This window comes from Kryptolebias marmoratus, linkage group LG23, assembly GCF_001649575.2.
Source record: "Kryptolebias marmoratus isolate JLee-2015 linkage group LG23, ASM164957v2, whole genome shotgun sequence".
NCBI lineage: Eukaryota > Metazoa > Chordata > Actinopteri > Cyprinodontiformes > Rivulidae > Kryptolebias > Kryptolebias marmoratus.
The window spans coordinates 8,548,852-8,565,871 of NC_051452.1; the positions used below are offsets into that span (position 1 = coordinate 8,548,852).

The 17,020-nt window shown below is 45.6% G+C and overlaps 1 protein-coding gene across 9 annotated transcripts in view; it reads left to right on the top strand.

The window, feature by feature from the left end:
* Nucleotides 1-17,020, top strand: part of LOC108242201 (nck-associated protein 5) — a 147,056-nt gene that overhangs the window by 116,787 nt on the left and 13,249 nt on the right. For 8 of the 9 annotated variants that reach the window (XM_025008214.2, XM_017426907.3, XM_037973897.1 and 5 more), the window contains 5 exons: nt 5,955-6,059; nt 8,248-8,436; nt 8,690-12,216; nt 12,615-12,720; nt 13,685-13,772. In XM_025008214.2, coding sequence (XP_024863982.2) covers nt 5,955-6,059; nt 8,248-8,436; nt 8,690-12,216; nt 12,615-12,720; nt 13,685-13,772 — 4,015 coding nt within the window. Of the gene's footprint in view, nt 1-5,954; nt 6,060-8,247; nt 8,437-8,689; nt 12,217-12,614; nt 12,721-13,684; nt 13,773-16,725; nt 16,859-17,020 lie in introns of those variants that run through there. The other variant, XM_037973898.1, reaches the window with a different exon arrangement.

Sequence of the window (17,020 nt, forward strand, 5' to 3'; positions counted from 1 at the left end):
CCCCCCCCCCCCCCTCCCCATTTTCGATGTTTATTTTACTCTTTCGCTTAAAGAGGTTCCTTCAGATTACAAGATAAACGTTTGCCCGTTCTTTCTCTCGCCCCCTGTTGGCCGGTGTTTTAAAAAAAAGAAACAGCACTTCCACATTGGCTTCATTTTTCAGATTCAGGGGCCGTCTTCTTCACGTTGTGTCCTCGTGCTGCAAATGATTGAATCGGTTCTTTAAAAGGAAAGCTTCGCTCGAAGTTTCCAAACTTATCTGTTCTGCATTCATTAGGATCTGGGCCAAACGGGAGTCTACTGGAGAGTAAAAGTTTCTCTTCCTGGTAACAAAAGCAGAGCTGCACAGTGGATTGAAAGGCCATAAAGTCAGCTTGAACAGGAGGATTTCAAATAATTGTGCAAACTGCCAACGTTCCGTTTTTTTTTTTTTTTTTTTTTTCTGAAAATAAAAAGATGCCAAAGGGAGAAGAGGAGGAAGAGGAGCTGCCAGTCCGAGCAGACAGGAGACGGGCAGAGATCAGGATGAAAATAGGAAGGGTTAGATAAGAGCAGGACGACAGGTGGAGTGAAAGTGGAGAAGGAGAAAGATGTGCCAGCAGAGAAGTACGGGCGCTGAGAGGCGAAGGTGAAGCACTCAGGGTGAGCCTGGGAAAGGCAGACATTCGGTAAAACGGTGAAGTGTTATTTTTGAACATTAAGTCGTTTTTTTTCTTCACCTAAATCAGGACAGAACTGAGCTTTTAGAGAGAAATTTAATTTCTCTCACCTTTTTAGTGCCCTAGTTGAACTAATCTGTGGGTTTTCGAAGTAAATATTTAATATTTGAACACTTCAGTTCCCATTATTTCATCCTGTCACAACGTCTCCATATTTTAAATGTTCTCGTTTGTGTTTCTGTTTGCTTGTTGCCCCCTCCTTTCTGCTGCAGCTTGTTTTAATGTGTTATGAGTTCGATGAGATACGCCTGGAATGACTCCCGGCGCGATTCAGCTGAAAAGCAGCAACAAACAGCTGAAGTCTAAAGAAACGAGTTCCTGTGAGCGGATGAAGAGAGGCGGTTCGGTGGCCCACCTGCTTGTTATTATTAATAGCCTCGTCTTTTTTGTGTAAGAATTAATCATGATTTGATGACGGCTTCAGAGCTTTTATAATAAGTTCTTACGTGGGAGAGAGCTGTTTAAAAAAAAAAAAAGTATTTTTATCCTCATGACAAAGGACGAGAACATCCTACTGATGATCCATCCTCTCCTCAGCTGTTTGTAATTAAAAAAAATAGAATAAAAATCAAACAAAATAAAGTCAGGACGGAGAATATCTGTCTGCAATGTTAGCAAAATATCTAAGAACCACTGAATGACACCGAATCCTCGGACGAACCACTTTCAGAGCCCGTCTCATTCAAGATGGCCGCCGTAGTAGCCGAGAGGCGCCGTCATCAACGCACACGACAGGCGTCTAGCCAGCTGTGGCGGCCATCTTGACAGCAGTCAAAGCAGCCGTTTCTGTTCACGAAACGAAACAAGCGTTGGCCGAAACGGGGGCTCGTCCGGGGCAGTAATGGTGACGTCATAAAACTAAAACTACAAAATGCATTTTAACATTTGACATGAGTCAAGAAGAAAAGACTACAATCGTGTAAAAAAGGAGAAAAATAAAACGTTTTATAGTTGAAAGTTAAAACACTGAAATATGCAGACATTATATTAATTAAGTATCCAGCTTTAAAATAAAGCATAAAGTTAAAGTGAATATAAACATCAGGGCAGTTTGTTGGATATGTATCTGTGACTTATTGGATTTTAAAAATAAAAACAAAAACCGTTTATTTACTCTGACTTTAGGTATATTTTTTATCAAAGGTAAGCGTTTTCTGAGCATTTTGTCTTAAAGGTATTTTTAAAAAAATGTAGCTTTCTGGTGGATTTGAGGGGAACATGACTCTTCATGTCCGGAGGTTGGGTTAACAAACATCATTTCCATATTTACACAAAGAAATTAGACAGGAAAGCTGAAAAAAAAGAAGCCTTTTCTGTTAAGGGGCACAAAAATGGATAAAATTAATATAAATTATGGTTAAGCTTTAGACGTGTAAATATGGAAATGTTTATTGACGGCTGTAATTTTCCATTTTCTTAAGCCGCATCGATTTGTATCTCTGTTTTTTGTCAAATAAAGTAAACACAGAAAAAGTTATTACTTAAAAACCACGTTAGCTTTAATCACGATTCGTATTTCCTTGAGTTCTTAGCGTTCCTGTGCTGCAGCGAATTATCAGCAGTGACATCTTTTGGGTATTTCTCCTTATTAATTTGAGTTCCAGCTCAGTAAAAACGGAGCATAATGTCAAACAAAAACATAAAAATAACCCCCGTGAATCTTTTCTTCTTCTTTCCCTTTCCTTTCCTCTGGAGCCTTGAGCAGAGGGAGACTTAATCAACCATATGAGCGTTCAGTTTCCCCATCCAGCTCTGGACCGTTCGCTTATCAGTAATTAAACGGTCCCCGGTTTCCCCCCGCGGGCCTCTCCGGTTCCTCTGATAAAGAACCATAATTCTTTTGACGGGAACTACACCAGATGCGCACCTTCCCTGCCTTCCTGCCGGGCTGCTTCCTCCATAGTGTAATTTATTTCCCTTCATAAAGGTTTGAGTGTTAAATTAGACGTTTTCTTTCAGCGCGTGGAAACGTCAGTCGTCCCGATCATTAAATATGACGGGCAGGTGTCAAATAAGTCTCTTTTTTTCTTTTTAAAGCTCACTAATCTGGAACTAAAAGCCTTGGATTTCACCGCCGTTCGTGCCGTTTAAGCTGCTGAGAAATGAGGCGTTTTGGTGAAACCTTAGAAATATCTTCATGCACAATTTAATTTACCGTGGTCAGATGTGGCGAGATGCGCTCGGACTACGTGAGGATGACTCTCAGCTACCACCGCACCTGGTTTTAGCTCAATATCTGCACAGCCGGCTGAGTTAGAGCCATTATTTTTGTTGATTAGCTGTGATAAGTTGTAGATGTTAACCAAATCATCGAGGGGAAAAAAAGAAGAAACAAGATGGTCATTGGGAACATGAACCAATTATACGAATAAAACCAATATGGCTGCATGAAATGGGACTTGAACGCGATCGGCCGATGCAGGCCCTTTCTCTCTCCGTTCAGCCGCGGCGGCGAGCGGCGTCCACCTCTGAGGTTTTTGACAGGGGCTGCCGATACTGAGGGATTTGTTTTGGGAGCTGCCTCCTGCTGCTGCTGCTCGTTATCTTGAAATATAACCGCTGTCAAAAGCAAAAGCAAAACAAAAGAGCGGGGAGCCCTTTTGTCTTCTTCTGTGAGTCCCACGGAAAAGGCGTCGAGCTAAAAACGAGCCATCCCCGACGTTAAAAGACCATCGTTTTTTTGCGCGATCGTTTTGAACGAGAACTTCCCGATTAGCATCTTTGACTTTGAGAGCGGCCTTGAACCTGGAAAAGCTGGCCTTGTCATCTACCATTTCCTTCGACTGTCTCCCCCCCGGTGACCCCGTGTCACTATTGACTGAATCCTTGATGAGGATGCTGAGGAGGTGAAATCGAGCACCCAATGATAAGATCATGGCCTCCTGCAACACGTCAGCAGGGAGGCTCAAAAGCTTTCAGTATTACTTCTCTGCCTCGAACCTTGGAGAGGAAACCTGTTGTGTACAATCCAATAATCTGAAACGCTTTAATCAGTCTAATAGTTACCTATCGGCTGTGACAACAGTCATGGAGCACAGAGTGTGGAAAAACAGGCAAAAGTCTTCATCCGGGCTAAGCTAATAGATAGCCAAACGAGTGTCAGTTAGGCTAGCCTTTAGCCAAACCGTTGCAAATGTGTGAATGTTTGTTATTAGCTAATGTAGCATTTTTTCATACTGGTATGTTGTTTTTGAGAGAATGAAAAACAAAGCTAGCTAGCATGCTAGCCATTAGCCTAGCCTGGATGAAGACTTTTTACCTATTTCTTTATACTCTCTACCTTATCAGTCATAGAGCACAGAGTATGGAGAAAGAGGTGAGGGTTTTTGTCCAAGCTAGGCTAACGGTTAGCCAAATGAGCTCCAGTTTGGCTAGCTTTTAGCCAAACTGTTGCAGAAGTGTGGATGTTTATTATTAGCTAATGTAGCATTTGTTCACACTGGTAGAAAGATGTTTTATAAACCTGAAAAACAACAATAACAACAAACACAGCTAGCTAGCAGGCTAGCTATTAGCCTAACCTGGATGAAGACTTTCGCCTTTTTCTTTATACTCTGTACTTATCAGTCATAGAGCACAGAGTATGGAAAAAAGAGGCGAAGGTTTTTGTCCAGGCTAGGCTAACGGCTAGCCAAATCTTGTGTTTTTTTAATAAAATAATTTCTCTGGTTATAGCCCGAAAAACAAAAGAAAATGGCACTCATTAACATAGCCGTTAGCCTAGCCTGGAGGAAGACTTTTCCCTCTTCCTCCTTACTCCGTGCTCCGCTAATAAAGTACCAACTATTGATGAGACAGAACATCACTTTAAAATTGAATGGATTATCCCTTTAAAGCACAATAAAAGAGCACAATTTGGGCTTTTCTTTCATTTCTATGAGCAGAAAAGCTCTAAAAGCTTTACAAGCTTTCACAAAATAAAAAAAATAGACTAAAAAGATTGTTGTGTTTTGGTCACATGTGATCTAGGTATTCAAAGGTTTGTATTTCAGACAAACAAACAAAAAGTCGATTTGAAGTGAAGCATTTTGCCCAAAGAAATAAAACTGGAGTTGGATCTTGAAGAAAAATTGCTGCTTTGTTTTGTTTTGGGGGTTTTTTTCTGTTCATATTGATATTTTTCTTTGGCGACAGCACCACATGAGCATTCATCTTTGACAGAAATAACTGAAAAGGAGAAAAACAAAACAAAACCGAAGCCTGGCATGTCGTGAAGGGAAACGCCGGCCGCCTTTCGTGCCAGTTTTAACCCTGAGCGACATCCTGAGATGTAATGCTCAAAGTATGTTTTGTGGATGACTCTCAGCTACTACCACATCCAGTTTTAGCTCAATATCTGTAAAACTGACTGAGTTATAGTCAGTTTTGTGGTGGCTATTATCGATTAGCTGCTGCGGCCATCTTTAATCGGATTGACTCCAAAAGTTAATCAGTTGAAGACGTGTCTCCAGTGAATATTTCCTGAAAGTTTCATTAAAATCCCTCCAGTGGATCGTGAGATATTTTGCTAACAGACGCTCAGATACACGGGCACGAAGGGTATTGCTTCGCCTCTTTCAGCGGCGAGTGATAAAACGGGCAGAAATCCACCAGAGGAGAGGATTACAGCGCAAACGCTCCTCGAGTGAGCTTTAGTTCGGCTCCTGGCAGGAAGTTTAGCCGAAGATCAAGTGTTCGACTCCGTATTTCCAGCTTAATTTGAGCGCAGGGAATCCGGTGTAATTAAGTCCTGAGATGAATATGTGGAAATGTATTTAGTTTTGCGAGCTCCCCTCCTCGTGCGCAAGAGTTAACCGGCAGCAGAGAAAGAGACTTGCACATAAAATTTAAAAAAGAAGAAAGAAAATCAAACGAATCCCCAATCCCCCGATGTAATTATTTCCTATTCACTTTTTTTTTCTGCCTGATGACATTAATGGCTTTGAGGGAGAGAATCGGAGCTCCGTGTGGCTCCAGTGGAGGAAATCTGATGGGTAGAAATAAATAAAATGGAGTATTTATTTTTGCTTTATTCCCTATTTTTGAGTGAAACTTTCATCCAAGAGTTTTAGCTTCAAAGAAAGTTGGGTTTGATGAAAACAGGACAAAGAATCAATAAAAAAAATCCTCATACCAATCTGCCGTATCTCAGATCTTACAGCGGACGGCTTACTTCAATCTCTTGAGCTCCCCGAAGCCAAAAAAATAAAAAAAAGAATTCACTGTAGCGTGTCCTTTTTTCCTTTTGACTTTCAGAAACTCCACTCCCGGATCATGGATCTGTCTGCGGCTGATCTGCTCCTGGAGCCGGAGAGGAGCAAGGCTTTCCTGCTTTCCAGGAGCGCCGACTCTCCGTCCAACGTAAGCGTAACGAGGAACGACGCGCCCGTCCGTACCGCCTGAAAAACACAAAAAAAAACTAAAAATCACTGCGACATATTAAGATACAGACTGAAAATAAAATCCAGTGGTATCACTTGGCACTAAGAGGAATAAATCCCTGTCATATTACCAGAAACTATCGATTCGGACAGTAAAAATGACTCCGCTAGACTCTATGGAACATTAGTCATCTTATGTATTATGCATCGAGGCTTCAAGATGAGTTTTTACCCTTTTACCCCTTGGAGAATGCCACCTGATAAACTCTAATGGGTGCTGTTGGGACAGAGAAAGGATAGCGATTAAATAATTATAACCAGTCCTCTAAAATGTCAAGGAAATTTTTTTTAAAAAGAGGCTGTTAGTTGATAAGTGACACTTTTTTTGAGATTAGTAAAATGGCGTTTTGTGCCTTCCGTCTAATTTGATAAACATTTGTCGTCCTGACAGCACATGACAGCCTCGGTTTGAAGAATGAGTTTATTTCGGCTGATCCCAGCGGGGCTCAGGCCGAAGTGGACGGCCGCCATCTTGAAACGCCTCCAATGACGCCAGAATTAGCTGAATGTTATTTTATAAACCTTTAAATTGTTGTTCGTTTCACGTGACATGGGTATTCCAGCTGAAATATTATAACAGTCCTGCAGGAAGTGCCCCAGGCTGCACCAGAAGGGCTACAGCTAGCTGCTGCTGCAGCTCCTATTTGTGCTTGTTAATAACCACAGGATTCTGTGAATAAGTGTTTAATGCAAACCTGAAAGTGACGTAGACGTTTACTGAATAAAGAACAATTTAGCTCTTTTATTAAACAACACCTAAGCTGTGTCCTACAGTTGACCCATGTCCTCGATTTGACTTGTCTTACTTTGACCTGTGTCCTACAGTTGACCCATGTCCTAGATTTTGCCAGTGTCCTACTTTGACCTGTGTCCTACAGTTGACCTGTGTCCCAGATTTGACCTGTGTCCTACAGTTGACCTGTGTCCCAGATTTGACCTGTGTCCTACAGTTGACCTGTGTCCCAGATTTGACCTGTGTCCTACAGTTGGCCCATGTCTTAGATTTTGCCAGTGTCCTACACTTGACCTGTGTCACAGATTTGACCAATGTCCTACAGTAGACCAGTGTCCTACAGTTGACCCATGTCCTAGACTTGACTTGTGTCCTACTTCGATCTGTCTCATCCATTTGAGCTGTGTCCTACAATTGACCCGTGTCCTAGACTTGACCCATGTCCAATCTTGACCTGTGTGCTCGATGGGTTAAATGTCTACGACACAGGTCAAAGTAGGACACTTGACCTATGTCCTACTTTGACCTGTCCTAGAAAACTGAAAGTGATGTAGAAGTCTAATGATTAAAGAATAAATTATCCATTTTATTTTAGATTATTTATTAATAATTGGGCTTATTTTGGAGAAACGGGGTTTAAGTCTGACAGGACTAACGAGCTAACGGCAAATCGCAGCACGACCAAAACAAAAATGGATTAAATGAACGTCTACCTCATACATTTCAGGGCATTTGTCTTCATCGGACTGATTATTTACAGCACTGAGAGCTGCAGCAGTTCCAGTTTATATTTCTGCTGGAAAGACTGAAAAAATACAAAACCAATGGCAACATAAAGATTTATAAAACAGGGTTTTGGACACTTTGGTTTTGGCCCCTCTTGGATTAGCCGTTAGCTCGCCAAATTCAGTAGAAATCTATTTTTGTAACTTTATCCTGACTCATTTTTTCCCTCCCTAAAGTTTGCTATTGCTCACCTTTATTTTATCGTTCATTCATGTAGCTGTGTTTGTATGTCCGTTAGCAAAATATCTCATGAACCGTTAAAGTCTCAGTTAGTAATGACTAAATTTGCATCTACAACTGATTAACTTTTGGCGTCAGCCTCATTTAAGGTGGCCGCCGCAGCTAATTGACCATAAAAAACACAAACAGCTATAACTCAGTCACACAGTTATACAGATGTTGAGCTAAGATTTGGTGTGGTGGTAGCTGAGACTCAACCCCAACACATATGGTGAGTGCTAATCGATCATCTTTGACTAGTACGCAAATCGATGACAAAAAGAAATACAACTTGGAGTTTCAATGCAAAAACAGACGAATTATTCAGTTACTGCATCAACCAGTAAAGTCTCTTCTCTTATCCTTAAAGGAGGTTCAGTCTAACGGAAAGGCGAGTCTCCCTGCGTCAAAGTGTCTGAGCCAGCTGAATCTGACGGCGCCGGCGCCCGTCTACCCACGCAGCAGCTGCAGCAGCAGTGAGCTGTCCCTGTCGAGCGCATGCAGCGAGTTCTCCAGCGGCTCGTACACCTGGAATGATGGACGCTCCTGTGGGAAAATGGTAAAGCCTTTCACTCTGAAAAACATCGGTTCTGCAAAAACAGTCACAAATGGCAACTCGTCATGTTTCCTGTTCTTCTGAGGCCCTAATTAATCCCTTATCTTTCGGCGTTCTGTTTGATGACCGTGACTCCAAATGGTGCTTTTGAGATCCAATAATGAAAAAAGCTGAATTAAAATGAGTTTTTCTCACAAAATATGACTTTAAAAGGTATACTGTTCCTCCTTTAACCTTTGTCGTCTTTGCCCCAAAGTCGTCTCTGACCTGGGAGAAGAGGCTGAGTTTGGGTTCGTCCGCTCCCAGTAACATCTGCGCACCTCCAGAGGAGCAGCCGCCCACCAGGTGCAAAGAGAGCCACATCCTGGAAGGACTGAGGAAGCTCCAGAGGAGGAAACACAGGAGCTCCTCCGCCTCATCTAAGGTCTCCAGATCGGGCTACAAAGACTGCATGAACTCGAACGAGGGCATCTACTCTCTGGGTATCAAGAGTGGCAGTAAAGGGGTTTCTAAGCCGACCCATGTTGGCAGAACTTCGGCTGCTCGTTGCAAGCAGTTCTTTTATGATTCCGATGATGCTGACGATGAGTTGGCACAGTCCAGCTGCAGAGATAACATCCCCACTAAGGACTGTTGGTTTCACTGTAAGAGGCTGTCCCACAGCATCTCAGACAGTTTGTGTAGCTGGGAGGGGACGCAGGACAGTGGGGCTGGAGGGGACGGCGCCTCCGGTCTCGTGGCGGAGAAGCCCGGTTTCTCTGACTCTAAAGAGCGTCCAGAGAAGCTCCTGAGCTTCATTAACAGTTTTCTGCCCGAAGGGGGACAGAAATCCGCTTTTAGTAAACCATCCAAGCTGCACTTCCGCCCGTCGGACCCAGAGGGACCGAAACGCCTCTCTGACATCGACGTGTCGGAACCCAACTCCGAGTGCGGCGACGTCCGGGCGGCTCAGCCGCCAGAGCAAGCCGAGAGGGACTTCAGGAGGCTGTCCAGGGACGCTGCCAAGCTCCTCAAGCAAAAATACTTACGGCAAGATCAGGGACGCACCCAGTCTGCCGATGGGCGGCCCACGCCTTTCATCCTGTTGAAGGAGCCAAAAGTAAGCAAGTGCACCCAGTCCGAGGAGAGCATATTAGCAATATTTGATGCAGAAGGAGAGCCTATTGAGCTTTGCCCCCAGAAGCTTGTAGCAGGCACACATGATGTGCAAAGCAGCAAAGTAGTTCCTAATTATGCAGAGCTAGTACCCCAAGAGAGGCCAACAAGGCAGAAATCTGCAAATGCAAGAAACTATACTGTTCTGGAATCTCCGGAAAAGCCCTCGGAATGTGAGACTGGCAAAGCGAGGAATGGCAGGGAGGGAAGCGCAGAGAGGCTGTCGATGGAGGTGACTCCTCAGAGGAAACTAATCAAACCGCCGAGCAGCCGGGCGAATAAAGTCCACTCCATCCCTGCGATGAGCGACGCCAAGTCCAGTGGTTCAAAGATCCCCGGTCGGAACAAACCATCAGCATCGCCGTTGAGACCGTCGAAAGCAACTGAGCCAAGTAATGGCGGAAACTCAGGACCCTCAGTTGAGGAGAAATCGCCCTCTTCTCCGACAGTAAAAATGTCCAGATTTATTAAGACGCAGGGACTTTGTTCACAGAGCCCAAAGGCGATGAACTCCAAGCTCCCCAACAGGGTTGAGTGGAGCAAAGGTCCCTCTTCCGGTTCCCCCCAGCTTCCAAGGAGGCACCTGGAGTATGCAGACGCTAGTGAACAACCAACCCGAGACAAACACTGTGAAACCGGCAAAAACAAACTCAGGTCTCCCTCTCCTCCCCCTCCCCCGGGCCGCACCACCTCCTTACTGATCAGACCAAATTACGAAGGTTCGCCTCAAGCACATAAAACGGGGGCGGCCCAACCGTCGACGCCGACCACCGGGAGGGGCCCTCCCCCGAGTTACCACACTTCCCTCGCACCAAATATGCAAGCCACTTTACCCATCAAGGATAAGGACTGTTCAGACCTGGACGCAGGCTACGGAACTGCACTCGCACCTCAGAAGCTGGTGGAGAAAACCAGTCAGCACCTTCAAAAGTCCCTTGTTGTGACTCAGACACCTCCTAAAGGCACCTCGAAACGAACGAAAGACTACCTCCCTTCTGCAAACTCAGGGTGTGCTCAAGAACCTGAAAATGCACCTCGAAGCTTAAAGAATGTCCCGCCTCCCTACGGTGCCCTCAGAGGGTCTTTGCTTCAGACTTCATTTGCAAATAAGAAAGGATCTACGCATGAAAATGTGCAAAATACCTCTATTAGTTTACCTATAGCCCTTCAAGACTCTCCTCAGTGTCAGACAGAGCCGCAGAATGGCAAAGCTATTGTCAGCCCTCCCAGCTCGGCTGTTATGTCGCCTAACCAAGCAGAAAAAGCCTCAAAGACTCGAATCCCGATGGGATTTAAAGCCTTTTTGAAATCCCCTCCCACTAATAAAAGTAGTCCCACTGTACCAGGCAAACAAGAGAAAGATCATATCAACTCTGTCTCCAAGGAGACTGTGACTTCAAATGCTTCGACCCAGTGTGACAGCTTGCAAGCAGCGTACGGTATTGATTTACCACCCAAGATGTCTGCTGCAGAGGGGACAGGTGAGGTCCAGTGTCGCCTGCAGGAAGAGGATGTACACGCCGCCGTATTGTCACAGGAGGGGGATGTTTGCGAAAAGGGGAAAAGGAGCAGTCAACTTTTCGGCAGATCCATATCTGTCAATACGAAAACCCATCTAAAGCCGGCTTTGGGGATGAACGGCGCCAAAGCTCGAAGCCAGAGCTTCAGCACCAACTACATCGAGAAGCCCGGTGTCGGTGTGCTGGAAGGGCCTGGGAAAGTCCGAACGCAGATCATCACCAACTCGAGCGAAAGGGGGAATTCTCTGACGAGGCAAAGTTCGTTAGAGGTACCCGCCGTCGGGGCAGCCGAGAGCCCGATCCATTCCCCCAGGACTAGGCTGAGTCACTACGGAGGAATGACGGGGTCAAACAGTCACAACGTCCTCCCGGAGAAAACCCCTAAATCAGGCTGTACAGGAGACGGATCACAAGGTGGACTGAAAGGGGAGGGAGCCACCTCACCCTCTCATAAAGAGGTGAGGAGTTTACCCTTAAGTGAAAGGAATAGTTTCAACAACATCCGAAAACCATCAAAAGTAGCCTCTCATCCGCAGTTTCAACCTCCATCCTCTTCTGTTTATAACTGGGAAAACCCTTCGAAAGAGACTGAAGGCGTCGCGACCAGCCCTAAGGAGCAAGTCAAAACCAAGACAGAGCCGCCCAACAAACCCGCAGACGCGGACGAGAAGAAAACCAGCCCGACGTGCACCATAGAGGAGAAAGTCATGATGGGGATCGAGGAGAATTTGCAGAAATGTCAGGAGCAAGAGAAGGTGGCTGCCAGCGAGGCCAAGCAGAAGACGGGGCCCTCCCTGGCCAACTGGTTCGGCCTTCGCAGGAGCAAACTCCCGGCTCTGAGCGGCAAAAAGACGGACTCCCCCAAAGGGAAAGAGGAGCGGAAAGAGCTGAAGATCGGCTCGGTGCTCGGCGGCAAACAGACGAAGCCCGACAAGAAGAAGGAGAAGAAGAAGGAGAGTCAGGATGGGCCCAATCTGTCCGAGATGAACAACAAGCTGAGCTCCATCATGGACCACTGCAACAACCAGATGGGTCAGCTCGCCAGTCAGATCCAGTGCACGACGGCGTTCATCGGCAAAGACCAGTTCGTCAAGGACCTCCTTGGCAGGTGGGTGAAGCAGCTTCTTTGTCATTGAGAAAACGAAGCATATATTATCTTTAATTAATAGGATGCTGTGCTGATTACTTCCTGTCGCTTCTCGGAGAATTGACACCTTAAAACAAATCTCTTAAATTAAACATGAGCCGTCACTAAATTACACTTGAACATCGGCTGTCGGTTTGGCTCTGCTCCAGTGAGCGTAAACAGCTCTCGAACCAGCAGTCGGCGGAATCAGAGTGGAGTACGTTTAAGCTAAGAAAAGCTCCACACGTCTCACTTCCCGCTTCATTGATTTTCCTGCTTCAAATCCCGGCTGACGGGGGTTTTTTTGTTTTTTTTTTCTTCTCCCGTTTGCGCCGCGTTTCGCCAGCGAAAGCAAACACAAATTCGCTTTCTCTTTGCAGGACGGGGGGGAAGGTGGGCTCGGTGGCCGCGGCGCCGGCCGCCCCCTCCGCGCCCAGGAAGCACGGCGAGCTGAGGGGCGACGTGCACATCTGTCCGGACGCCGCCGTGAGTGAACCACGCCGCCGGCTTCCACACTTTTGTTCCGCCTCTTCATCATCACGTCCCCGGAAGGCTCGCTATTGATTGTGTTCTGACTCAGCCTTCAGTAAAATCCTGTTTATTTCATTTTATTTTTTTTTCTCTTTCTTTATAACACCAACCCAGGCTGATGTTGTTTCCACGAGCTTTTCGAGCCACAGAAATATCAATATTAATATAAATGTGTGGAGGAATGCATATCGCCCGCCGCCCTCCATGCCAGCTTTAATCTGAGATCATTTTCTGACCAAAACAGATGAAGTTGTAGCCATTAAATAACGTTGGGGGGTCAATCTCATAGGATCAAGCATGTATTTCCTTGTAATTATAAGTTAAAGCCACTAGGTCCACTAGCTGTGGTGGCCATCTTGAATTAGGTTGACTCCGAAAGATCTGACGATTCCCATTATCGCCTTTTCTGCTTTGTGGCGGGTGATAATTTAGCTTCTTTCAGCTCTTTGGTCGGCCTTTGTAAGCAGAAATGCTAAAGCTTTGACCTTATGCTTTATCATCTGTTAGTGAGAATCCAAAAAAAAAACGATGGAAGGGCTGAGAGCCTCGAAAAAGAGCGAGACGGCGGTAATGAAGGCGCGTCTGAAGCAAGGAGGAGAGCGACGGGCTGAGAGCATAATGTAGGAAACTTAATCCGGATGATGGGGGGGGGGGGTTGATAACACAGAGGAGCCCTTTTATCGCAGGCACTTTATTCGACAAAAAGGCCATTTAATACCATCCTCCGAGCGTTCTGTCTTCTCCCCACAGAAATGTAACAAAAGAGCCACTTTTTATGACCCACAACTTCTAAATAGTCTAATTAGAGCAACAGCTGAAAGTATAATTGCCGTAGCGCTCCCTCAGCTAAACTTAACATGAATATTCATCCAAGAAAGCTTTTTAAACGGATGTAACGTTCACACTGTTCCCGTTTCAGACCCTCCTGATGACTCAGAAGATCGGTCTTAAAGGTGAAAACGAGGAGGGACACGTCCCGGACTCCACGTGTCAAGACCACATGATCGGTAAAAGCTGCTCTCTTTCATCAGGTTTTGTTTTTATTTCTTCTCATTCGTTCCTTTTCTAACCCAGCGGCTTTCGCTTGTTTTAAAACATCAACACGTTTCACTGATGGGCGTGATTGTCTCAAAGCGGCGATTCCAATTTTATAAATGTTATTCTAGGGTTCATTTGGTGTTTAGGGTCATACAGATTCACCCAGAGCCCTCCCAGCTGAAACGTGTTCCCTCGGCGATGAAAATGAGGCGAAAGAAACGTTCGTTAGGCTGAGCGTTGACCGGCCGGGCCTCTAATCAGACCCTCCAGGATTTTGCGATATTGCGATCGCAGCTAATATAATCAAGCAAACCCCACAAAATAGCAACTTTTTGCAACTTTGCCCAAAACACCGAAACTTTAACCCAATATTTATTGTTTCTGAAGTGATTCGCCACCGTTTCTGCGGTCTGGTCTCTTCTTTATGGGTTTGTGTAGCGTGGAATACAAAATAACCCCAGATAACTCAGGAAGAAGACACGTGACATCACTTCCTGTTAACATCAGAATGCCGGGAGCGTGCAGGAGCAGCGACCGAAGCCAAAATGTGCGCTAATGCTTCACATTTGCCCACAAAGATTTCAGCAAACCAGTTTCCTCCCCAGCTGCAGCTGTTTTGCACGTCCTGCAGTGTAATCATGGAACATAAACGCATCGACAAACACTTTGTGTCTGCAAAACACGTGAGGAGAGCTGCAGACGAGGGACAATCCAGAAATGGTCATGAATGTCAGTTTAGAAGCTATCAAAGTTCTCAAATAAAGCACCTTTTTTTATAATGTCAATGTTTGTTGGTAATTATTTTTGGTTTATATATTAAAAGTTATGGTTGTTTATAGATTTTAGTAAAAACAAAATCGCAACTTTTAGGAAAATGCTCCTCGAAATCAGGCATTATAGCCCGCAACAATCACAAAAAATGCCCGCGAAATCCTGGAGGGACTGTCTAATTGAAGATCTATCTTCCCACGTAGCCCGTTTTCACGCAGCCTGAGAAAGCGACGCGAGTTAGATCCACGGCGCCGTAAACCGAGCAGGTTGACAGTTTTCTGCTGACGCCGCGCTTCCACGAAGTTTGGAATTCAACTTTTCCTCCACGCCTCCGGTCCTCGGCGCGGGCAGGATCCACGCTCAGGTTATGGATGTGGGCTTGGAAGTTCGCTCCGCGCCGTCCATTTCTCGTCTCAGAGAACTTCCCTCGAGGCTGTTTTTTTTTCTTTTTTCTCCCCCATAAAGGGACAATAAAGGACATTTTGACTGACTCTGAGCCCGAAATGGAGCTAATACGTCTGCGCAGGTTTGATACCGTTGTTGATCAATGCCAGGAGTTTCGCCTCTGCTGCCTGTGTTCAAAATTGACTTTATAGCTCTGCAATATTTGGATTTCTCAGATGGCCTCGAGCAGCAGAGGCTCCTTTGCCGGCTCTCTATTGTCTCTGGAAACTCGCGGCCATTACGGAGCCGTGACTCTGGAATTAGCGTCAACCTGCTGTTGCCTTTTCATCCGATTGTTGTCTCCGCGATTACTCTTTCGCCGCAGAAAGCCCGTCTCACGCAGGGAAGCGGCCCCCCCTCCTCCTCCTCCTCCTTTCTCTAACCCTGCAGGTTGTGTACAGAAGCGATAGGGAGCTCCTGAAAAACTAGATTACGTCCAGTTGTTTTTGCCGCTGGGTGGAATTACCGTGGACCTTGTTATAGTTTGGATATAGAGGGCATTTTGAACTGCCAGGCTTGGCATTCAATTACCCGGCAGCGTAATCGATGGTTTGTTTCGCCTTTTTTCTTTCTTCTTTCAGTTTGTTCTCTCCTTTTCCAGCGTCCACGTGTGTTTCGCAGCACATATGTGTCCAAACGGCTCATTTTCACAGGTTCACTCATGCATACAGACAAGATTATACCGATTTTTCATGATTTTAACTCCTTTACGAACTGTAAAACCCAAAGGAGAAACTCCTTTCTGCAAAGCTATGTCCATCACCCATTTTCCCCCTGAGTTGAAGAGAAAACCCTCCTTTTTTAATGTTTATATCCTGTTTGTGTCTCCGTGTCTCATTCAGTAAAGCACGTATGGTTGAGAATGTCACCTCATAAGGTGCAAAATAGAAAAAAACATAAAAATTTTGAGATAAAACTGATGCTAAAGGAGAATTTATCATCTTTAAGTGCAGCAGTGGGTGCATAGATCTGAGTTATATTTGTGCTAAAGGAAAACAGTTATCGATCTTGACTTTGTCCTTTCTTTCCCCAAGAATTCAAAAACGGAGACACCGTTTTAGCATTTCCCACGGGACGACGGTCCCGGCCGAACCGAGGATGGAATAAATAACTTCGTTTTTATTTCAGCTGCGAAGAAACGCACATCAGCGGCTCTCACGTGACCGTGAGCTGCTGCCGCAACAAGTCTCACCTCAAGATCTGTAAATACGGACGAGTTGTGTTTGCCGTGGTTCGTTAGCTGTGGCCGCCATCTTGAATTCGATTAATAAACTGTGCTGGCGTTAGCTTGCGACTGTTTAGGGAGGAGGAAAAAAAGCTAGATTAGGTTTGCTAACGCTAATTAGCTGCATGATAACTTCAGCCCAAAGGTGGAGAGCGGATTGCAGACAGACAGGAAGTCTTTTAAGACCTGAACCAAAAAACGGGCCAAAACAGGACATAAAGGAAGCAGGTTTATGAAAAGCAGCTTTGATGAGCTAAAGCCAAACATCAGGAGACAAATACGAACACAAAGTCGCCGCAGCTAATCAGCGTCAGCCTGCAGAAAATTAACTATACCTCAGACAGTTTTACAGCTACTAAGGTAAAAACTGGTGTGGTAGTAGCTGAGAATCATCCCCAGCACAGACTCTGAGGGCAAACAGATCACACCGAATCATTCACTGACGCTTCATTTTCTGTCCTTTCCATCTTAATCTGCCACAGATTCCCTGTATACTCACAACCCCTTCCGCTGCATGTAAATCCAAGCCCTTCCTTTTCTTTTTTCCCGCCCCTTTGTTGTTGTTGTTGTTGTCGTCGTCTGCCAGGCGTCACCCTCCTCTCCCTGTCCCTCCAGGCTCCAGCTGTCAGATGCGAACTCTGGACAGCGGCATCGGCACCTTCCCCCTCCCCGACTCGGTCACCCGAGCCGGCGGCCGCCACATCCCCAAATCCGAGTCCAGCCCGAGCGGGGTGACCGCCGGCTCCGCCGCCGACCCCCCCCCGCCCTCGCTCCCCG